Here is a 24,174-nt window from a genome sequence, read left to right as displayed (position 1 = left end):
TAATTGAATAAGCTAGCAAATGTGCAGGCATGTTTATTTGATTAACTCACAGTTATAAATTCACCATAAGGCTATTTTGCAATAAATAGCCTAGAAAAATAAATCTCAATCTATCACTTCAAAAACAACCTGTGTCGAAGAGTAGGAGTTCGCATTTGAAACATCAACCCCGCCCAATACTGATGATAGCGAAGTCATGCGGTTTTGTGTTTCTGTTTAGGCCTCTCCTACATACTGTTTGGACTCATGCAATTTTTGACACTGACAGCGCTCATATTGGACCACACCACAGTCACCACTCCTACTAGCCAAAGTGAATGCGACGAGATAATGTTCAGCCACTGACTGTAAGCGGGTGGTGACTTGTGTGTACTGGAAGTGGATTTGGGGGGAAGCTGATACCGTATTCGGTTTCCCCCGTTTCGAGGAAATGGAGATTACGGCGGAGGCTGAAGCCGAGGAACGCAGGTGAGGGACTGGGTGGGGAATCGGCTAACCAAGCTAGCTGTTGATGTTTGCTAGCTAGCTAGCTTAGCTGGCTAGCTCGTTGGTTAACTAACTTGCTACATTAAGGTTGTTCACGATTGAAAACAAGTCTGAATTGGCCAATGAACTTCAAATGTTGTCCTCAGTTTCATGCCATATCCAATAATGTCCATGACAATATTTATTTGCTAACTAGTAACTAGCGTTAACTAGTTTGTTGACTAAATTAGCTATCGTTAGCTAGCTAGCTTGAGTTAGCATTATTAGCTAGACGTTAGCTTAATAAGTAACTAGCTAGCAAACTGGAAGGTAGTGCAATTTTGGTATGGCTAATTCCTTGTATGACAGGTGCTGTACAAGAGGGGTATTTATAGAGTTCACCGGGCGTTAGCCAGGTGCCCCGCTCTGTCCCGCGGCGAAATCGGCTGAAAACAAAAGTGGGATATTTAAACACGTATAGTAATGAGTAGGATTCTGCATTTTCCCATAGAAAAGCGATTGCTTTTGATTTAAAAATTTGAAATCTTTATCTCCTTCCCAATGAAAACTAGTTTGAAAATTCTAACATTTATTTTATACAACAAGAGTTGTGTGTTTCTGGATGATTCACTATGCTGTCTTGTTGACAACATGACGGAGAGGTGCAGATTACTGTTCGATTTAAGAAGGGCGATCCTCCTTTCCTGTTTTGGCCTGATGATGTGACTGGCCATATCACGGTGTACGCCGGGCCAGATTAATCTAACGCCTCAGTGATCGAGATACGGTACTGTAGGTGAGTGTCAACATGACATGGGCACTTTGGGGTGGACCCACCGGTTTCAATCAATGAGAGAATATTTCAAATAGATAAAATGGCGACGTACATATTGTTGGATTACTTCATGGACCAAAATGTTTATTTATTTTAATAACGGAGCATCTTCTAAATTCAAACGCACCACCTGCAACTGGACACATACATTTTAGAAGATACATGTTTGGCCGAGTCAAGAACGAAGATAGTATCGCCAAGTTAAGGTTGGTAGAAAATGATCTCAATCTGTGCTACACTAAACAGTACCTTACCTGTAACTCTCATTAATGGATACCAAAAAACGTTGGTTAAATCACTGTCTGGTATAACACTCTATAATCACTGACAGACTCCTTCAGTAGTCATGAAACAGTGGCACACACTTCAGTTGGTTCATCCTTAACCCCCTTTCTTCCAACCCTGTAACCTGACTGAGCCCTGGATTTTTTAGGCCTAATTTCTGTCATACTTTGCTGCAGATTTGAGTAATGTTTAGTTTTTCATAGGATACTTTTTACAAGGAAACTAGATCTTCCTAAAATCTTCCTTCTGGTATTGTTCTTCATTGTTCCTCATTACTCAAGACTATCCTCCCAAGTGTGTGTGGGAGAGTGTGTGTCAGCATTGAGTTCCAGCTAGCTGCTGACTTGAGGAAAAAGGAGGAAGTCCTGGATATGAGCTTGCACTTTGTCTGTTGGTCAAAGGGATTTCGGCTCAGCCTGATTTTATTTTCTCACCATCAAATAGGCTACTTTAAGGCATATATATTCACTTTTGATTCTGCTGCTCTTTCAATCCAAGTGGAAAGTGATACACAGTTCTATTCACTCACCCAGATCTGTTAACTCTTTGTACTCAATACTGTTGTTTTAAAGAGTTTGCCATTAGCCTATGTCCATTGGATGTTGTAGCCCACATCACCTTTACCTAGGCTATATAGGCTAGGCCTAGTGTCTTACCTACAGTGCATTCGGAAAGTATTCAGACCCCTTGACTTTTTCCACATTTTGTTACATTACAGCCTTATTCTAAAATTGATTAAATTGTTTTTGTTCCTCATCAATCTACACACATTACCCTATAATGACAAAGCAAAAGCAGGTTTTTAGAAATGTTTGCTTATTTATAAAAAATAAAAACCTGAAAGATGATATTTACATAAGTATTCAGACCCTTTACTCAGTACATTGTTGAAGCACCTTTGGCAGCGGTTACAGCCTCCAAGTCTTCTTGGGTATGACACTACAAGCTTGGCACACCTGTATTTGGGGAGTTTCTCCCATTCTTCTCTGCAGATCCTCTCAAGCTCTTTCAGGTTGGATGGGGAGTGTCACTGCACAGCTATTTTCAGGTCTCCCCAGAGATGTTAGATCAGGTTCAAGTTCAGGCTCTGGCTGGACCACTCAAGGACATTCAGAGACTTCTCCCGAAGCCACACCTGCGTTGGCTTGGCTGTGTGCTCAGTCTGAGGTCCTAAGCGCTCTGGAGCAGGTTTTCATCAAGGATCTCTCTGTACTTTGCGCCGTTCATCTTTGCCTCGATCTTGACTAGTCTCCCAGTTCCTGCTGCTGAAAAACATCCCCACAGTATAATGCTGCCACCACCATGCTTCACCGTAGGGATGGTGCCAGGTTTCCTCCAGACGTGACGCTTGGCATTCAGGCCAAAGAGATCAATCTTGGTTTCATCAGACCAGAGAATCTTGTTTCTCATGGTCTGAGACTCTTTAGGTACCTTTTGGCAAACTCCAAACGGGCTGTCATGTGCCGTTTACTGAGGAGTGGCTTCCGTCTGGCCACTCTACCATAAAGGCCTGATTGGTGGAGTTCTGCAGAGATGGTTGTCCTTCTGGAAGTTTCTCCCATCTCCACAGAGGAACTCTAGAGCTCTGTCAGAGTGACCATCGGGTTCTTGGTCACCTCCCTGACCAAGGCCCTTCTCCCCCGATTGCTCAGTTTGGCCGGGCGGCCAGCTCTAGGAAGAGTCTTGGTGCTCCAAACTTCTTCCATTTAAGAATGATGGACACCACTGTGTTCTTGGGGACCTTCAATGCTGCAGAAATTTTTTGGTACCCTTCCCCAGATCTGTGCCTCGACACAATCCTGTCTCTGAGCGCTACGGACAATTCCTTCGACCTCATGGCATGGTTTTTGCTCTGACATGCACTGTCAACTGCGGGACCTTATATAGACAGGTGTGTGCCTTTCCAAATCATGTCCAATCAATTGAATTTACCACAGGTAGACTCCAATCAAGTTGTAGAAACATCTCAAGGATGATCAATGGAAACAGGGTGCACCTGAGCTCAATTTCGAGTCTCATAGCAAAGGGTCTGAATACTTATGTAAATAAGGTATTTACGTTTTTTATCTTTAATAAATGTGCAAACAGTTCTAAAAACCTGTTTTTCCTTTGTCATTATGGGGTATTGTGTGTAGATTGCTGAAAAAAATAAATATTTAATCCATTTTAGAATAAGGCTGTAACGTAACAAAATGTGGAAAAAGTCAAGGGGTCTGAATACTTTCCGAAGGCACTGTATGCTCTGCACAGTCACACTGTTGTACCGAAGATATTCAACTACTACTTCCTCAACCACTAAGAAACACTTCTTTGCTAATAAAAACTAGGCTACAGTAACAGTATTAAAGACTTCCCCGGGATGCATTTCTGTTGCACCATTTAGGACACTATATGTCTATGGTCTCAGTATACTTTAGAATACTTAGCCTTTATCTACTTAGCCTAGTACAATGCATTTCATTGGGTGCTGTATATGCAGTGCACAGCCATTAGTTTGTAGTCACCATGGTTCATTCGCAGTCATTGCACTGTAGTTTGTTTGTTATGGCAGAATCTTACTGTGTGATTTCTTCTCAGTCAGTCAGTCAATGCTGGTTTTCATTTTTCTGCTCAACTGTCTACTCTTGAATGTTTGGGTGAGGCGCAAGTTCAGTCAAGCCTATACCTACCTCTTCACTCTTTTCCTCCCTTCCCTCCATTCTCTCTCTCCCTCCTCCCTCTCTCCTCCCTCTTTCCAGGCGGGAACACTGGAAGCTGCTCTCCAGTCTGAAGACCACGGTGGAGGGCCTGGTGTCCACCAACAACCCTAACGTATGGTCTCGCTACGGTGGTCTGCAGCGGCTGCACAAGGACATGAACCATATCCTCAGCCACGGCCTCAAGCACGAGCAGGTCAGTCCTCAGGAACAACTACTCTTTTACTTACTCTTAACTCTTTTACACTATCATTTGTACTTTTGAAAAAGGTAATAATAAGGCCTTATTATTTGGCTGTTTTTCAGCCTCTTTATTTAAATGCACTTATATTGTTGCTCTGGATAAGAGCATCTGCTAAATGGGAGTTCAGCGTTTGTTCCCTGCACTTTCTTTGAGGCTGCTGAGAATGAACATTTCATTATTCTACTGCTTCTTCTCTGAATCTGTTTTATGACATTCTGTTTTTATCCTGTCCTGGTAACCCAAATGTATGATGAATAGCACATTGTGGCCTTTAATCGGCCATAAGTAGGACAATACCATTGTACTGTAGTAAACGCCGGTTTTGTGTTGCAGGTGTACTACAAGCAGAAAGACTACTGGCCCTTTGTGTGGTGTGTCCGCTACATCAGCCCTCACCTGGCCTCACATGTAGAACAGGTATTGTACTCTAGCAATCTACCCTGATGTTATTCATGCCTATCTCTTTACAATGATTATTCATCCCGTGTATATGATGGGGGAGCCAGTACAGTTTGTTGTGACCACAGAGATTGGCTGCGTCCCAAATGGCACCCTATTCCCTACATAGTGGACTACTTTTGACCAGAGCCTAGTGCTGAGCAATTAGTGCTTTTTGAGGTCGGTTCGGTTCAGTCTCGGTTATAAAAAAAGAATCACGGTTTTCGATTTCGTGTTCAATATTTTTTTTTAAACATCAAATGCATTATAGAATAATGACAAATTATCTTGGAGCTTTTTTAATGGAAATCCCAAAGCCAAAAATAGTGAACATTCAATTGCTAAAACATTGAAAACATCCCATTGTCTTTGTCAGGTCCACATTGGCTAGACATCAATAGAAAAATAGGATATGACTATGAAATAAAATATTTTGGTTGTGTATATTACTTAGCTTTTATTTAATTATTTTTCATTCTTTAAAGGTGCACTATGCAGAAATCGCTCTGCCATTTCCCGGTTGCTAAAATTCTAATAGTTCACCTAATTTTAGTTTGTGACAAAACAAGTATAGAGAATCATTGTACCATCTAAACCGCTTTCAAATATATTTTCCATAACCAAAAATATTGTATTTTCAGCTGTTTGAAGCTGGTGTACAAAACCGAAAGTAAAAGACGCAAAAACAAAACTTAAGATTGGGAAGCATAGAAGTAGCGCACATAGAACAAATCTCCCGCTTCTTGCTGCTTTAAAGTAATCTCATCTCTGCTCAAGCAGTAGCAGCCAGACAACATTTCTACATTTACATTTTAGGCATTTAGCAGACGCTCTTATCCAGAGCGACTTACAGTTAGTGAGTGCATACATTTTCATACTGGCCCCCCGTGGGAAACGAACCCACAACCCTGGCGTTGCAAGCGCCATGCTCTACCAACTGAGCTACACGGGGCCCTACTGCCATCTAACATTATCTCTGTGCTCCCCATAGTAGCTGCCTAATTATTCTGCAGAGCTGTCTGACAAAATCATTTGACTAGTTCTTCAAAGTACGTAAGGCATACGTTCAAGACTGCTTATTACCAACTACAACTATCAATCGTGTTGAGCTACCTCACGAACTGTCTCTATCCCTCTCATCTCTGTGTTGTTTACATTCCTCTTTGTGTTGTTTACATTCCTCTCTCATGTGGTCTGTGTGTAGGCTATCAGTCTCCATCGAGCCGGGAAGAACATGCACAATGGATTATGGTCATTGTAGTTAATTACCACGTTTCTTTGCTGAACTAGGTTGAATGTTTGCCTAATGAAACTACTCCCTTCAGCTCCCTTCAGCCCTGCATCCCAGAAAGAAAGTTCTTGACTTAATTTATCTTGTGAATTATTTGATTTCTTTCTAGAGAAACAGCGCATTGAGCTCACAAAAAAATTAACTAAATGGAATTTAAGCAATTGAACTGATGTTTTTAATTTTTTATAAAGACCTTTTTACATCAGCAGATGTCACAAAGTGCTTATACAGAAACCCAGCCTAAAACCCCAAACAGCAAGCAATGCAGATGTAGAAGCACGGTGGCTAGGAAAAACTCCCTAGAAGGCAGGAACCTAGGAAGAAACCTAGAGAGGAACCAGGCACTGAGGGGTGGCCAGTCCTCTTCTGGCTGTGTCGGGTGGAGATTATAACAGTACATGTGTGAATTTAAGTATGCTCCCTCTAATTTTCTCTCTCTGTTCTGATTGTTCTTCAAGATGTTCAAAAATTGACCAGCAGGGGCAAATTGACCAGCAGGGTCAAATTAATAATCACAGTGGTTGTAGAGGGTGCAACAGGTCAGCACCTCGGGAGTAAATGTCAGTTGGCTTTTCATAGCCGAGCATTCAGAGGTCAAGACAGCTGGTGCTGTAGAGAGGGAGAGTCGAAAACAGCAGGTCCGGGACAAGGTAGCACGTCCGGTGAACAGGTCAGGGTTCCATAGCCACAGGCAGAACAGTTGTAACTGGAGCAGCAGCACGACCAGGTGGACTGGGGACAGCCAGGAGTCATCAGGCCAGGTAGTCCTGAGGCATGGTCCTAGGGCTCTGGTCCTCCGGGAGGGGAGGGAGGGAGGGAGAGAGAGAGAGAATTAGAGGGAGCATACTTAAATTCACACAGGACACCAGATAAGACAGGAGAATTACACTAGATATAACAGACCTAGCCCCCCGGCACATAGACTATTGCCCTCTGAGCCCTGGTCAAAAGTAGGGTACTAAGAGGGGTCGCGTTAACGCAGAATTATGTGTATTTCACACAATTAAAATATATATATAATGCATAAGAAATATCTTCCTGCGTTCTGTAAATGCAGATCTAAAGTGATTCTTATTGGAATTTCTGATTGGCATCAGACACATTTTGTGCTTCAGTTGCACTTCTCCACTCAGATGAGAGAACCAGCATTCTATCAGTAGACAGCACTCTGACTGATGTGTAGCTACTTTTCCTTCGGTACTTTTCTCAGTGTAGCCTGCCTACTTTTCTCTGGTAAAATGAAAGATTAACTTGAAGCAAAACTTTAGGAAATGTAGCTGACTACATTCTTTCTATGATAACATTAGAAATATGATGGCCATGCATCATTTAGCAAAAAATACCTTGCCTTTTCATTGTAAGCTCATTTACTTGTGTGGTTGCCAGCCAAATAGCGTTGCACTTCTGTTGTCATCAGTTGAAAATAAAGCTATTTTCTGCCAAATGTGTTGCACTAATGTATTTTCTTTGAAAGAAAACTGTAGTTGCACTCCCCTGCTCACTCTATACATTTTGTAAAACTATTAACATTCAATATAAAATCCAGGTGAAATGGTTTAAAACGTAGATTTTTGCAAGGTCTGCGTTTTGAAAATGCAGATTTCTGAACTCTAACGCGACCCTTACTATATAGGGAATAGGGTGCCATTTGGGAGGCAAAAATTGTTTTATCTATATGGTTGTGACAACAATACAGTGATTAGCCATTGTGTAGCCTAATGATAAGTAGTGGTTCTAAGTTGATGCTAAACCTGAGCTTAATGGTAGGCTGGCTCACAGTTGACAATGAGTTAAAAAGAGGCAAGGATAAGCTTTAGTGAATGAATAAACATATAACTTTCACTCAGTAACCTTTGCACTCTTACCAGGGTAATGCTTCATCAACACCCTTCTCACATGCTACTGTTGTGAAAGCCCAATGCCCTTTAACCTTTTAGCCCCTGACCTCTTTCCCCTCTTGTTGATGAGCTAATGTTTTTTTGTGGAAATCTGCTGTATCTTCACAAAACACTCTTGATGATCTCAGCTACCCCCTGTTACATTAACATAGACGGCACAAACAGATCTGGGGGGGCCAGCCAGCCAGCCAGCCAGCCAGCCAGCCAGCCAGCCACATGTTCACCTGTTATATTTAATGGTAATCTCTCACCATCTCTTCTCCCTATCTCTTTCTGTATTTTTCCTCACCCTTCCCCTCCCATCACTCCCCCTCGCCCTCTCCCCTTCGCCCTCTCCCCCTCACTCTCTCTCCCATACACTCCTCCTTCTATTTCCCCTATCCCTCCCCCCTCCGCTCTCTTTCTCTCACTCTACCCTCACCTCTCTCCCTCTCTCTCCCTCCCCTTTCTGGACCCTGTAGTTCAGTAAGCTGGAGCCCGTGCTGAGCAGTGGTATGCAGAGTGTTGGGGAAGGCTACAAGGCAGAGCGCTGGCTATTGCACAGCCTTCAGGTCCACCTGCTCTCCGCCCAGCTCAGACCCCTGCTCAAACACCAGGGACACACGCGCAAGTACTACAACGGTAAGGCTGCGTGTGAGTGTGTGTGCCCCGGCCAAACCAAGACCACTGTAGTTAAGTTTGTAGATTTGATGAAGGAATTATGTAATTAGGGCTGGCACAGTAATTGTATGATCGTGTAACCGTCGATTCTGGATGAAAATAAAATAACCTTTGTAACACTTGTTGTTTTTTGCTATACAAACGATTATAACGGTGACTGTGGTCATTTTACTGAGAAAAAAAAAGTCTTCCAAAAGTCCATGACCATCACAGCCCTAGACGTAATCAATGTTTTGGGCCTGTGATATCGATTGGACTATATCTGTGGTATTTCCTTGTCCTATTGACCTTCCCTTCTCGCTCGCTCTCCCTCTCTCTCTGTCTCTCTCTTTTTCTGTCTCAGAGGAGGCCTTTCTCCTGAAAGAGCCCCATGTGACGGCCATGTTTCAGTATCTGGAGGCCGTGGAGCAGAACAACCCCCGTTTGCTGGCACTCGTCGACACAGTCAGGGTGGGCACCTCTCACGCACACACACACACACACACACACACACACAGTTGAGCACCACACACCAATCATACTCTCTCTCTGTCTGTACATGTTAATGTCTGAAGTTCCTGTCCCTGATATCCACTTCAGCATTAGTGGCTGATCTCGCTCCCTCCATCTCTCTATTTGTCTTCTCTTTTCCGATACCTCTCAACCATGCCTGACACATAAATTGTGTCTCTTGCCATGTTGTTTTGGGTTTTTTCTTTCCCCATGTTTTTACTATAACTTTTTCCTATACCTAAGGTTCTGTGCCTGTGTTGATCTCTTACCATCTATCTTACTGTACCGCTCTTTCACTCTCTAATTTGTCTCTAATCCTCCCCCTCTGTTTTTCTCTTTCTTTCTCAGCTGTCCACTCTGAAGGGCCCTCAGTGCGTGGGGGGCCTGTTGAAGAGCCAGAGTCTGTGTGTGCTGCCTGGGGCCGGAGGAGGCTGGAGGGCCGGGCTGGGCAAGGGCCAGGGGCCCCCTAGGGAAGAGCTCAACCGCAGGCTCACCACCTCCCAGTGTTCCCTCCCCCACCAAGACAGAGGACATACACTGAACAGCATAAACACAGGGGTCATCTCAGAGAGGAACTCAGGTGAGGAGAGAGTGATGGGAGGGGTGGAGGGAGGATAGGAGAGCGAGAGAGACAGGCTCACCGCCCCCAGTGCTCCCACCGAGACGAAGGACACACACCCAGCAATAACACAGGGGTCATCTCAGAGGGTAACTCGTGTCAGGTGAGGAAATAGGGAGCTGAGGGAGGTTAGCGATGGGAGAAAAGGAAGAATGTAAGGTGAGGGATGGGAATGAGGGTGTGAGAGTGGGAAAGAGAAAGTGGTACCCAACACTGACACCACTACGGTCGGCCACATTAGAGAGCAACACAGGTCAGGAGAGAGGGGTAGGAAGGAGAGATGGAGGGATTAGGGTAGGGAGTGAGAACATGGGACAAAGAGCAACACCAACACAGATCAGGAGATATTGGGTGTTGGAGGAAAGCAAAGGGATTGAGTGTAAGGAAGGCAGACCAGAAAGAAAGGGGAGGAGTAATAAATGAAACAGATTAAAGCAGGGAATTAAGTAGAGGTGGATTCTGAGAAGGAGAGGAGCAGCATTGTGAATGGAGGTTAGGCAGGACGTGCCTCGTGTTATCGCATTATCATTTCAAAAGGTCAATGTCCACAATAAGTCACAATAGCTGAAACATTCAGAAGGTTGAAGATAGAATTGGGAAGTATAGAAGTGACACTGAGAATTATGTCTGCTCTGTTATGTTACAGTTTTAGTTGAAAGTCTCAGAAAATGTCAACCACCTTATATAAGCGGCTTCCCCTGATGCCTAAATTCCCTAGTATCTGCTTTTGAGTTCACCGAGTCTACACCGACATGATTGTGTAAGGAAATGCGATTTGAATAAAGCATTGAAGAAGTTTCTTCGAACAATCAGTCTAACTGAAACTCTCTTCTTGTTCCCCCTCTACAGACACTATTCCATCAGCCAGCGCCCCGGGAGCCCCCTGGGGGTGCGTGTCAGGGTCAGGGGGGGAAGGCGAGCGGGGCGTGACTCCTCCTCCCGGCCCCTTGGCAGCTGTCCCCCGCATCGCCCTGACCGAGCCTGCCTCTCCAGGCCCTGTCCACTCCGACACCCTAGACTCCGGCGAGGGCGACGACGGCCCAGAGTACCTGGCCATCGGTAACCTGGGGCAACGCTGCAATCGGCGTGAATCCCAGAGCTCCACCCCCGGCCACGAGCCCAGCAGCGAGCCTAGCGGCGGTGGCGAATTAGGTGGCGAGGTTCCGGTCCAGCCCCCTAGGCGGAGCTCCCTGGCTGTGGTCCCGCCCTCTGCTCCCCGAAGGTCATCCTTCTCGGAGGGACAGAGGGGGCAGGGTCGGGGGGGCAGCAGGGGGCACATCCGCTCGATGTCTGACACGGGGATCAACCACAAACATAGACATGGTGAGCATGTGTGTTTGCTTGTACAGCAGGTGAGAGGCTAGGGTATGTTTGCTGAGCATGAGTGCAAGCCAATAAGTGTATGTTTTAATTTCAAATAAGTCATTCAAATGTGTTTGCATGCAGCAGGTGAATGGCTGCAAGACTAGTGTTTGTATAAGAGTGTGTGTATGCAGCAGGTTAGCGCCTGGGAGAGAGAGAGAGAGCTTGCGCGTGTGTGGGGGTGTGTAGGTGTAGGTGCAGTGTTATGCGACATGGACCACATCCAGCACATTTGTCTTTCTCTGATGCTCGGTTGCCAGTTGCCACAGTGCTTTTTCCTTTTCCTCTATTTTCTCACTGCTAACCTCTCTCTCTCTCTCTCTCTCTCTCTCTCTCTCTCTGCGTGAAGGAGGGGGCCACAGGAAAATCACCATTATAATAGAGGACCCTGTAGCAGGTTGGCAGTGCAGTTCTTCTGTGCTCCATCTCTCCCTCTCTCATCCCCCTTTCCCTGCATGATAATTCCCTACTTCCCCTTCTCTTATCTCTGGCCTTGCTTTTGGTTCCTCATTTGTGCTGTTCTTGGTTGCTGTTTTGGTTGTTGTTTGGTTGGTTTTAGGTCAAACCAAGGTCACTCAAGACCCTAGGCCTTTGGTTAAAGTTTGGCTAGTTTTAGGTCCAACCAAAATGAAGACCCTAGGCCAAAACAGCTTGCCATGTTCATTAATTGTGTTGGTTAAGGTTTGAATCCACGCTACTTTCATTACATTGTGACGTTTTGATGTTGTTTTTTTGGTCATTCAGTGAATGCATCATGATTTTACTATACATTTTTACGAATGTTTCCATTTCTCTGTTTTTGATTTCTAAGGTCAGTATAACTTTAATTTATTAGTTGCTAATGTGGTCAGAAACACTGTCAGCAATCATAAGCTTATCATCACAATATTCGCCTTGGATTTGCAGTGGAGAGGAGACCATAGTACTTCATATTTGATAGATTTTTCATTGATACATTTACTTTCGATACATCCTTTGTGGGTGTCTGACTGAGCATATCTCAACATGGATATTAAAGTTGAAATCTCAAGACTACTACGACACTGTTCAGTTAAGTCTGTTTTTGCTTTAGCCAACTTTAGCACAAATGTTGAATACAGAAAAAATCTGGTAACCAGGCTAGTTGGCCCTTGATGATAAGACACTGATCTTTCTTCATTTTTGTGGTCAATCTAACGTCTGCTGTGTGTTCTGTTTGTCAGAATCGTTGGTTGGAGAGGACTGCTGTGTGAAGGCCTACAGCCCCTTCTGCCCTGTCATCAGTGATGTCAGCACACCCAGCTCCCTCTATTTGGAGTCAAGTGAGTACACTGGTTCAAACATAATAACTACCTAGCTGGCAAAAGAATATGAATTGTCACTATCCATCACCTTACCTGAGGTATATATTCCTGTGACACCAATACCTTCAACATACAGTGTTTGAGGCTTGTGTCTTTACTGAAAGTGTGTGTGTGTCTCTGCATGTGTGTGTGGTCTCTCTGCAGATGGCTCCCAGTACAGCGGTATTCCAGACGGCATGTTCCGGAAGCCGTCAGAGGGCCAGAGCCTCATCAGCTACCTGTCGGAGCAGGACTTCGGCAGCTGTGCTGACCTGGAGAAGGTGAGCCTGGGGAGGGTTCATAATCCCACATCATCTGACCCCTGACCTTTGAGTGATTAGAATCTAATGTCTAAACATTCCAATTCTCCCGAAGTCCTTTTAAAGGAAGTGTATGAGTGCACACTAAGGACAGAATAAGCAACATGGTCGAAGAATGTACTGGTTGGCAAGGAGGATGGGTTTCTTTGATGAAATCAATAATCTAATACGATTGGATTGGTATCATTTAAGAGACCCTTACTCTGTTAAATCAATCATAACTTCCTTTTGAAAGTGTTACAGCAAGGCCTCACTCTCCCCCCGCTTATCTGCATGTCTCATTCCAGGAGAATGCCCACTTCAGCATCTCTGAGTCTCTTATTGCCGCCATCGAGCTGATGAAGTGCAACCTGCGGCGGCGGCGGGAGGAGGAGGAGGATGGCGATGACAGCGACTCAGAGATCCAGCAGTTAAAACAGAAGATCCGCCTGCGCAGGCTGCAGATCCGACGCAGCTGCCTGCCGCTCTCGCAGCACTGTAAGAGCTTACGCATGGCCGGACATACACTTGCACGGGTGCATGCACACGCACACACACACACACACACACACACAACGACTCCCAAATTAGTCCCCATGTCATCGCTTTGCTGGTATTGATTTTAACCCTGTCTCCCTTCCTCCAGTGTTCCACTCCACAGACAGCGGAGGCTCCCGCAGGAGCTCCCAGGATTCCTTTCACATGTCCGACTCGGGCTCTGCCGAGGAGGTGGAGGAGTGCGAGCTGAGAGGTAGAGAGAGGGAACGTTAGGAAGGATGAGTGTGGACTTGGAGGGAGGGAGGGAAGAGGTTTACATTATACACATATCATGCAAGCTTTGTGGGAAGTGGTGTCATTTTTAGTTTGTGTGCCATTTTTAGTTTGTGTGCCATAAGTTCACAACCTCATTGTCATGTGCCCCATATCATTCATCCACCCACCAAGGCTGGAAACATCTCCCATTTTTAATGGTAGTCATTAACATTGCTCTCTCGACTGTTGGGGCAAGGTAGCTAGGTCGTTGGTAAATGTGTTGGCAGGGTAGATAGGTGTGTGTGTGTGTTTGCCTGTGTGTTTCTAAAAGTAGCCTTCATGCATGTGTGTGACTACGTCCTCCTGTTTATGTGTGCGTATAGACAGTACTACTGTGTGTAGTTATACAGTGCATTTGGAAAGTACTCAGACCCCTTGACTTTTTCCACATTTTGTTACGTTACAGCCTTATTCTGAAATTAATTACATTAAAAAATGTTGTCATCAATCTACACACAACACCCCATAATGACAAAGCAAAAACAGGTTTTTATAAATGTTTGCAAATGTATTAAAAATAAAAAACAGAAATACCTTATTTAAGTAGTCAGACTCTTTGCTATGAGACTCGAAATTGAGCTCAGGTGCATCTTGTTTCCATTGATCATCCTTGATGTTTCTACAACTTGATTGTAGAAATTTACCTGTGGTAAATTCAATTGATTGGACAAGATTTGGAAAGGCACACACCTGTCTATATAAGGTCCCACGATTGACAGTGCATGTCAGAGCAAAAACCAAGCCATGAGGTCGAAGGAATTGTCCATAGAGCTCCGAGACAGGATTGTGTCGAGGCACAGATCTGGGGAAGGGTACCAAAAAATGTCTGCAGCATTGAAGGTCTCCAAGAACACAGTGGCCTCCATCATTCTTAAATGGAAGAAGTTTGGAACCACCAAGACTCTTCCTAGAGCCTGGCCTAACTGAGCAATCGGGGGAGAAGGACCTCTGGTCAGGGAGGGTGACCAAGAACCCAATGGTGACTCTGACAGAGCTCCAGAGTTCCTCTGTGGAGATGGGAGAAACTTTCAGAAGGACAACCATCTCTGCAGCACTCCACCAATCAGGCTTTTGTGGTACAGTGGCCAGACGGAAGCCACTCCTCAATAAAAGGCACATGACAGCCCGCTTGGGGTTTGCCAAAAGGCACCTAAAGACTCAGACCATGAGAAACAATTCTCTGGTCTGATGAAACCAAGATTGAACTCTTTGGCCTGAATGCCAAGTGTCACATCTGGTGGAAACCTGGCACCATCCCAACGGTGAAGCATGGTGGTGGCAGCATCATGCTGTGGGGATGTTTTTCAGCGGCAGGGACTGGAAGACTAGTCAGGATCGAGGGAAAGCTGAATGGAGCAAAGTACAGAGAGATCCTTAATGAAAATCTGCTCCAGAGCGCTCAGGACCTCGGACTGGGGTGAAGGTTCACCTTCCAACAGGACAACGACCCTAAGCACACAGCCAAGACAATGCAGCAGTGGCTTCAGCACAAGTCTCTGAATGTCCTTGAGTGGCCCAGCCAGAGGCCGGACTTGAACCCGATCGAACATCTCTGGAGAGACCTGAAAATAGCTGTGCAGCGACGCCAAATACAGGTGTGCCAAGCTTGTAGCGTCATACCCAAGAAGACTCGGCTGTAATCGCTGCCAAAGGTGCTTCAACAAAGTACTGAGTAAAGAGTCTGAATACTTATGTAAATGTGATATTTCCGGGGGGGTTTGCTGTTTTTACCTAGTCATTATGGGGTATTGTGTGTAGATTGATGAGGAACAAAAACAATTTAATCAATTTTAGAATAAGGCTGTAACGTAACAAAATTTGGAAAAAGTCAAGAGGTGTGAATACTTTCCGAATGCACTGTATATAGTATATGTGGTGTGGGGCCAATGCTGAGTGTAGTCTCTGTCTCTCAGATGGCTGTGAGGGCCAGTCCCTGATGGATGTGTCAAGGAGCGGCCTCTCGCTGTCGCTCGCCTCGCTCTTCTCAGGTATCTGGGCTGGTGGGGAGGGACAAGAGACAGGGCTAGGGGTGCAGGGGAGCTATGGATGTGGGAGGCTGGACAAATGTAGCTGGATTCCATGGCTCTTTCTCAATGAATCTTTCTGCGATTCCTCCCATCCTATCTCTTCAGCTCCTTCTCAACTGTATTGAAGGAGAAGATTCGAGGTCCTATTGAAGGAGAAGGTTCAAGGTCCCTCCCCTCTGAACTTCTTCTCCAATGTGTTTTGAGGAGGAGGCGTGGAGAGGAAGCGAGGAATTTTGGAGAGATGAATTGAGGAAGAGCCCTTACCAAAAAATGTATTTCCCTTTACTTTCTTTTTTTGAGTGATTGATGTTCACGGTTAGCGTCATATACCTTTTTCTTTGAGCTTTCATTTTAATTTGGTATAATTTCTACCAGATTGCTGCCCATTGGTACCTAGTCATTTAAGAGGTTTTCAGTTTGGAATCCAGCTAGATGCTGGCCTGGCTTGTGTGCTTTATATTGCCTTTGCTGCTCCAGGGTTAGGGAGACCGGCGATGAGTGTGAGTGTATGTACATCTATGGTTTGATGGGGGTTAGGGTCTTCAGTAGACTAGTATATTTGCTGGCAGCAGTGTATAGCTACTGCTGCTATTGGTCATTCATTCCATTCCATTCATTCATTCCTTCATTCATTCATCCATCCATCGATTCACTCAACAATTAATTTAGGCTTTCTGTGTGCATGAGATGGCATCACTGATGCACATCCAGTGGTGTTAGTACTCAACACGGTCTCACTGCTTTTGAGTTCCCACTAGAAACAGGAACTACTTAATATTAATTCCACCTTGCCAAGTTTCCCATTTCTATCGTGCTGCAGTGGTAGCAATGAAATAGTCTGGCTTGCATTAAAAGAAACATCAGATATTACACGTGAGACTAGATTTAACGGCTTAACAATGAACTGCAAACAAAATTACTCCCACCAAATGTTATTATATATAAGTATAGCTATTGATAAGATTATAATTAATTTGTGTGAGATGCTGCTGCATGGTATGCTTTCATAAGACAAAGGACACTTGCTGAATATGTCCTCATTTGTTGCAGCCTAAAATTCTAATCTAGCATCCCTTTGGCATATTGTTGTTTTGAATCTTGCCAGAAGGGCTTTGGATTTGCATCGACTGCACAAACCCACATATGAACGTATTTTGAAATAGACAAAACATAGTTTTAGACTGAACCCCTGGACTATATTGGTCAGAAACTGGGTTGCAGTTGTACAATGCAGTTGTGGATTTGAGATTGGGCCATTGTCTGCTGGCCTGCCTGTCAATGACATATATTGAATATGCTAGTTCTTTCATCCCCTAGCCTAGTGATCCATAATAGCCTAGTTTCCATTAGATTTTCCCGAGGCTTATAGCTCTTTATCAGATTCATGTTCTTCGAAATCCCTCATGTTTTCAACTAGCCAAGGCTTTCTGGCTCCAACGTCCCATAATATTCCACCCGAAATCTCTCACCAGCAGCACACTAATATGACTCCTTTTAAAAGTCCCTATGTGAACTCTCTGCCACACATTTAATGTCTGATGCTTTTGTGCCTTCTCTAGGACTTGTCATATCTAAGACACATTTTTTTTCTCCTGAAACACCACCCTCAAATTTTAGCTGTACATGTTTTTCTTTGTGATAGTAGTGTGATTGATGTGCTTTAAAAGAACTGAGCCTAACCTCTCTCTCTCTCATACAGATGCAGACATAAAGCGCAGTGTGACTTCCAGTGGCCGCTCATTCCTCAGCTCAGAGTCTATGTAATAACTGCCCCCCCCCACACACACACACACACACACACACACTCTAGCCTTATAGATGTAGGCCCAGTCCCAAATTGACCCTATGTCTTGTCTTGTCTGCTGATCTGCCTGTCCATGTCAATGACATATAGGTCATATGCTAGTTCTTTCATCCCCTGATCCTAGTGATCCATAATAGGCTTGTCCCCTGTAGCTCAGTTGGTAGAGCATGGTTCGTTTCCCACGGGGGGCCAGTATGAAAATGTATGCACTCACTAACTGTAAGTCGCTCTGGATAAGAGCGTCTGCTAAATGACTAAAATGTAAAATGTAGCTTCCACAAATTTTCCCCAGGGCTTATAGCTCTTTACCAGATTCAGGATCCTCAACCTCTCATGTTTTCAACTAGCCAAGGCTTGCTGACTCCAACATCCCATAATTTTCCACCTGAAATCTATCACCAATATTGAATATTTTGACATTGATTGCACGTGTGAATCTCCTGCATCTCACCTTGGCCACACCCTTTCTCCCATTGGCCCAATGAAGAATGGTAGTCCGTGGAGTGGGCCGGACTATAGACAGAATGTTTAGGTTTCGATCAAGCCCATATCAAGCACAGAGGTAACAGTAGAAAAAGAAAAGGCATGGTAGTTAAAATTAGGCTATTGTTCACGGTAGTTGAAATTAGTCTATTGTTCGCGGTAGTTGAAATTAAGCGATTGTTCATGGTAGGCTACTTGGAAACTATGCTGTCATTTGCGGTAGTTGAAATTAGGCTGTTCGCGGTAGTTGAAAAAAAAGGCTATTGTTTGTGGTAGTTGAAATTTGATTATTGTTCGTAGTAGTTGAAATTAGGCTATTGTTTGTGTTAGTAGAAATTAGACCATTGTTTGTGATAGTGTGGCTATATTTTGCAGTAGTGGAAATGTGTTTGGGATATGCTTCTTTACTCTTCCTACTATCACTTTCTCTCTCTCTCTCTCTACTCAGCTCTCCGTCGTTCCTCCAGTCTAACTCGGCTGAGTCGGTGGCCATGGGGCTGCTCAGGCAGTTTGAAGGCATGCAGCTCCCCGCAGCCTCGGAGCTCGACTGGCTGGTCCCAGAGCAAGACGCACCGCAGAAGGTACTCTCACACAGACACACACACGCAGACACATACATGCGTGTATAAACACACACACACACACACACACAATATCCCCCACACATACACTCACACAAACTAACCTGTATTCTCCCTCTACCCTTCAGCTCCTGCCCATCCCTGACTCCCTGCCCATCTCTCCTGATGATGGAGAGCATGCTGACATCTACAAGCTGAGGATCCGGGTGCGAGGGAACCTAGAGTGGGCACCGCCCCGACCCCAGATCATCTTCAACATCCACCCCGCGCCCAAGTGAGTCCTTAACACACACACACAGTGACTTCTCACTATTCTCTGTCTCTCTCCCCCTTCTTGTTTGCCTCTCCCTCTTTTTGTTTGCCTGTCTGTCGCTCTAACCCTCCTATATCTCTCTGACTGTCTCCCTCTATTTTTGTTACTCTGCTTGTCTGTCTGTCTCTAACCATCCTCTCTCCCCCTTTTTCTCTCCATCAGGAGGAAAATAGTTGTGGCGAAGCAGAACTACCGCTGTGCAGGCTGTGGGACTCGCATAGACCCAGGTATAAACCACATTGAAGACCCCCCACTCCCCCTCCAAAACACAACCACCCATGTTATCCTTATCCCACGGTGGTCATTTTGTGTCAAACCTCACCCCTGCCTCACTCTGTTACCTCTACTCCCCTTCACCGGACAGACTACATTAAGCGAATGCGCTACTGCGAGTACCTGGGCCGCTACTTCTGCCAGTGTTGCCACGAGAACGCCCAGGCAGTGGTGCCGGGCCGCGTGCTGAGGAAGTGGGACTTCAGCAAGTACTACGTTAGCAACTTCGCCCGGGACCTGCTGGGCAAGATCGCCGGAGACCCCCTGTTCAACCCCAACGACATCAACAGTGGACTCTACAAGAAGAACAAAGCCCTGGAGACTGTCCGGGTGAGAGGACTGGACCTGAGCCTGGTTTAGTTTGGATTAGTCTAGTTTGATGCTTATCTTATCTTTTAGGTTTGGTTTGTTAGGTTTTACAGTATTTTATTTTACTTTAGTTTAGCCTACTTTAGTTTAGCCCACTCATACTAGAAAGAAAATGTGTTCCGGTTATGGGTTGTGGTTTGAAATGTGTTCTATGAACTAAGTGCATTTTCCTACTATTCTTCAGGTTTTGAGGGTCCAACTCTTCCACATGAAAAACCTCTTCAAGACATGCCGCCTATCTAAAGAGTAAGTTGTGTGCGTGCATGTGTGTGCCTCCTCCTGCAATGAATGGTATTGTTGGTATGTGACAGTCCCTTTCCTTTACATGTGTTACATGCCTCCTAAAATATTCTTCCTGTAATGAACTGTGCTATTGCTATGAGACGACACTGTGTCTGCACTGTCAGGTAAATTATTGCAGTAATGGATGGTATTGCTGGTAGGAGTTCCCCTCACGTGTGTCTTTGCGTTTGACCCCATAGCGTGCTGGACCAGTTTGACAGCCTCCCAGGTCACCTGACTGAGGACCTGCACCTGTTCTCCCTCAACGACCTCAGTGCTGTGCGCAACGGAGAGCTGGCCACCCGGCTTCGAGAGCTGCTGAAATTGGGTTCTATGCACGTGGCTGGCTGTGTGGTGAGAATGCGTTGAATTATCCTGAACTACATACTCTTCCTGTAATAGAGACATTCATTTTTATACTGTGATGTACATTTTGAATTGTCATTCTATACAATAGCAAATATGAGTCAAATGACAATTTGCGCCATGTGTTACAGTGGACTTGAGGGTGTCATAAAGTGACATTTCCATTCTCAGTGCATCCCCTCAATGTCAATGTCTTAATTTCCTCTCTCTCCCTCTTTGTCTCTCACAGCTGTGTCAGGCCAAGGGTTTCGTGTGTGAGTTCTGCGGCAACGACAAAGACATCATCTTCCCCTTTGAGCTGAACAAGTGCACGCGCTGCGAAGGTGAGCCCCCCCGTATCCAGATTGTCATACCTTCATACTGACCTTGTGCCATCCCAGGATATTCGGTAATACCAGCACGCTATTTTCAATCCAAAGGTTAGCAATGCTAATAAGTATATGTAAAATCCCATAGTGAATGCTAGCTAAATGCTAACGAATGCATGCAAACATTTTATACAGTCTCTGACAAACTATTTGCAGGACAGACATCCCAGCACATAAAGTTCTACAAGTAACTAAAAAATGCTACTCACAGTTTAGCTGACAAACATTTAGTTGTGAATTCCATATTGTAACTAGATCACCTGGCGCGTGCTGCACAACAGTCAGTGGGACTCATGAGGTTCTGTTCTCTCACCGTGACTGGACTACCTGTAAGCTTCATACTGAAAAATTATACGACCGGTGACATGAAGAACACCTAAAAAAAGAAGAAAAAAAAGAAATGAAGAACGCAATCTGCTTTATCTCCTAACGTATTGCACAAGTTGACTGCAGATATTTACTTAAAAAGTAGCTACAAATATCAAATAAATAGTTTCAGTGCTATTGATGGTATTGATAAACCATCCCGTGACTATTTCCAAATACCCCGCTATACGGTATATACGGTATACCGCTCAAGCCTAATCCCAAGACAGGAGAGAGGGAGTGGGAGGAGGGGAAAAGAGTGAGGAAAGGGAAGCTAGTAGTGAGGGAGCAGATGACCAAAACAAAGGGACTGGAGAGGGAGAAGAGGAGGGAGAGACAGGAGAGGAGTCTGAGAAGGGGAGAGGAGGATGTTATTCAAAGCTATCAAACAGGGAAGTCTGGTCAAGGCATTTTGAATTAAAGGAAGGGAGGAAGATGAGGAGGAGATAAGAGAAGAAGAAACCGAGACGGGGACAGGAGTGAATGAGGAAGGAAAGCATGAAACTGAGGAGGTGGAGGACAAAGAAATTGAGTAGAGGCCAGGCCTTAAATATGGCAGAAACAATCGGGCCTGGGTAGGGTAGGGCCTGAATGTCGTGGGCATGGTTATGACTCGGGTTTAAAATTCATGCACGTGCAGGGCTCTTAATAAGGATATGGGCCTATTTCATATGTATGTAATGGCAGGATGAATTGGAGTGATCAAAGGTGTTTTTTTTCTTTTGTGCGCCTACCTGTTCACATTATTATTTAAGCCTCAACTTCTCTGTGTGAATGTAAAATAAACACATTTGTGAATTTCAGTTGCTTTGTCATTTCATTATCAAGGGGACAATATATTCATTTGAAAATGTAGTAATAAATATGTACAATTGAAGCTTCCACACAGGTGTTATCTGAAATGGTTCAGTCACACATTCATAGCTTTAGAAGCTGTATGTCTCTTTTGGGAATAGGCTTCTCATTGTGGTTGTGTCTGAACTGGTTTGAGTGGTGCACTGACTCTTTGCAAGTTTCTCTGCATTTTACCACTCCTCTCCTCCCTTCTGCCTTGCCACCCCGCCTCACCTCTTCTTTTATAGTCCCATGTCACCCCTCCCCCTTGCTTCAGAGACTATCATTGGCTATTCTGCCGTGACATCACAGCACCTCAGTCCTCTTCCCATTGTGAACAATGTTGTCAAACCGGTTATTAGTGTTGTGGGAGCACTCCCCCATGTTTGCTTAGAGCTGGTTAACAGGTGAGTTATGGGGTGGAACATCCCTCTAGGGAATTAGGATGTTGTCCATATATCTTCATGCGTCTTTCTTCTACACATCGACAAAACAATGTATTTTTGAACAGGACTCCACCCATGTTTGTGTGTCTGTATCTTTTATATAGCGTTTCAGTGTGGTTGCTTTTGCATTGACATTTCTCTCTTGTGTTGTCTTGTCTTTCAGAGTGCAACGCGTGTTTCCACAGCAAATGTTTCCAGGCAGGCAAGGAGTGCCCGCGATGCCAGCGCCTGGCAGAGAGGCGGGAGAGGATGGCACGCAAGAACATGGAGGAGCAGGAGGATAAGGAGGAGGACGAGGGAGGCGGGAGCTAGGATGACGAACTGAGAAACAAAGGAGCGAGGACTGGAAAAGAAAGACGGGGGAAAAACGAGAACACAACAATGATTTTAGTGACTGACAGTGACCCTTATTCTTTCAACTCCTCCCGCCATCCCTCTCTTTTCCCTGAAATTGCAGCTTCTGGCTACTGGACGAGCTCTGATGATTTTGTTTTTCGGTAGCTTTAGTGAAAGATGAGATTTTTTCCTTCTTCACCCAAACTGACAGGATACTTTATTTTGTTTTTTGAACGCATTGTCAATATGCTAAATAGCATATTATATTAATATATTGGCTTTATTTTTCTGCTTTTATGGTTTGCTGCTCTGATTCCAAGTGCAGATATCATAATATGATAGTCCTGCCATGTACAGTATGTAAAGAAGTGATCATTTTTAAATAGAACAAGGTAGGTAGAAGTACTGAAATGTAAGTACTTATTACTCTAACTCCATCCCATTTTATGCTATTTTAGCCAAGCCTATGTGCCTCTGTCACCAATGTTCTTGTACTGGCAGAGCTAGTGCCCCATTGGTTGTTTAAGAGAAGTTGGAATGACAAGTCTTTAGAGGAGGTCTCTCAATCAGTGTTGCACAGAGTTGTGAATATTTTAAGACGAGGCAGTGGAGACGGCATGTTTGTGCTGCTTTATGTGTGCGTGTGTGAGAGATGTATGCGTGTGTGCATCTACTAAAAAGGCGTGTGAGCGGAAGTACTATGGAGTGTGTGTGTGTGTGTGTCTCTGTACCTACTGTATATGCATCTGTGCAGAAACGTTTTGCACCAGCCTAATCAGGCACTTAATATATCACTTTTTGTCTTTGTGTAAAATATGAAGCCTGTTTATTTTGTTTTATTGCACTGGTATGTCTGGGGTTGTGGAGGTGGCAAGTCACTCTCGGGGGTATTGTTCATCTCACACAAAGCACATAGGGCTTTCACATTTTATAGTACCTTTCTCACTCTTCTTACTTACCATCCTGATCTCGTGAGCTTACATTCTGTATTGCTACATGGATTAAACTTTGGCCTCTTCCAAAATGTCATCCTTTCCTAATATTTCCTTCATGATTGCTGTCTTGAATGGGCATAATGGGTTTCCACACTGTGTAAACCGATCATCCTTTCACCATTTATTGGTTATGATGAGGGAAAGGAGATAAGGAACGGTGTCCATTGAAGAGTTTTGGTACAGAACGGGGCTTGAATGGCAGTCTATGGCAGGAGTGGCGCAAACAGATGCCGGTTTTAATTGGCTGATCTGTCCATCACCATCTAGCACCTCCCCTTCTGGCTACTGGACGAGCTTTGTGGGCAAGTAATGCGCTAAACAAAGAAGTGAGTTTGGGAAATCTGAAAATAAATAGTTTTCACATATACATTTTATATGCCTGAACACAGAACCAATCGATTTTCTCCATCTAATACAGCTGTAGTCCCAATTTGTTGCACAGTGTTACCAGGCTCTATGTGTCAGCAATTCGAGCCTTGGGATGAGGTTAGCTATCCCCTGACTGTCATAGACAATGACAGTGTGTATGGGGCATATGCACGTTCACAAGACTATTATTAAGACTCTACATTTTGGCCTGGTTTTCCAGACACAGAGGGAACTTAGTCTCTG

General features: G+C 44.6%; 1 protein-coding gene across 4 annotated transcripts; it reads left to right on the top strand.

Annotated features, from left to right (window-relative positions):
* Positions 1–209: 209 nt before the first annotated feature.
* LOC121533775 (run domain Beclin-1-interacting and cysteine-rich domain-containing protein) lies at positions 210–23,596 on the top strand. 4 transcript variants are annotated; one of them, XM_041840011.2, is made up of 23 exons: positions 210–468; positions 1,134–1,506; positions 4,324–4,477; positions 4,859–4,942; positions 8,614–8,773; positions 9,156–9,262; positions 9,653–9,884; positions 10,773–11,246; positions 11,635–11,682; positions 12,488–12,586; positions 12,773–12,888; positions 13,215–13,404; positions 13,553–13,657; positions 15,633–15,707; positions 17,446–17,506; positions 18,482–18,614; positions 18,743–18,888; positions 19,090–19,154; positions 19,292–19,530; positions 19,754–19,815; positions 20,052–20,205; positions 20,447–20,540; positions 22,395–23,596. In XM_041840011.2, the coding sequence occupies exons 2-23, from the start codon at positions 1,463–1,465 to the stop codon at positions 22,541–22,543; spliced, it is 2,991 nt and encodes a 996-aa protein (XP_041695945.1). In that variant the 5' UTR covers positions 210–468; positions 1,134–1,462; the 3' UTR covers positions 22,544–23,596. The 4 variants fall into 4 exon arrangements, with proteins under 4 accessions (XP_041695945.1, XP_041695946.1, XP_041695947.1 ...); XM_041840012.2 differs by lacking the exon at positions 1,134–1,506; XM_041840013.2 differs by lacking the exon at positions 11,635–11,682.
* The last annotated feature ends 578 nt before the right edge of the window (positions 23,597–24,174 follow it).

Source organism: Coregonus clupeaformis, chromosome 20, assembly GCF_020615455.1.
Source record: "Coregonus clupeaformis isolate EN_2021a chromosome 20, ASM2061545v1, whole genome shotgun sequence".
NCBI classification, from domain to species: Eukaryota; Metazoa; Chordata; class Actinopteri; order Salmoniformes; family Salmonidae; genus Coregonus; species Coregonus clupeaformis.
The sequence above is the reverse complement of the archived record's forward strand: the minus strand, read 5'-3'. Positions and strand labels throughout refer to the sequence as shown.

Bases quoted from the DNA above. Each gene is read 5' to 3' on its own strand.
- LOC121533775 (XM_041840011.2), top strand. From the start codon at position 1,463: ATGTTTGGCCGAGTCAAGAACGAAGATAGTATCGCCAAGTTAAG. The intron at 9,263-9,652 runs GTGGGCACCTCT...TTTCTTTCTCAG, and splicing joins CACTCGTCGACACAGTCAGG to CTGTCCACTCTGAAGGGCCC. The intron at 19,155-19,291 runs GTATAAACCACA...TTCACCGGACAG, and splicing joins TGGGACTCGCATAGACCCAG to ACTACATTAAGCGAATGCGC.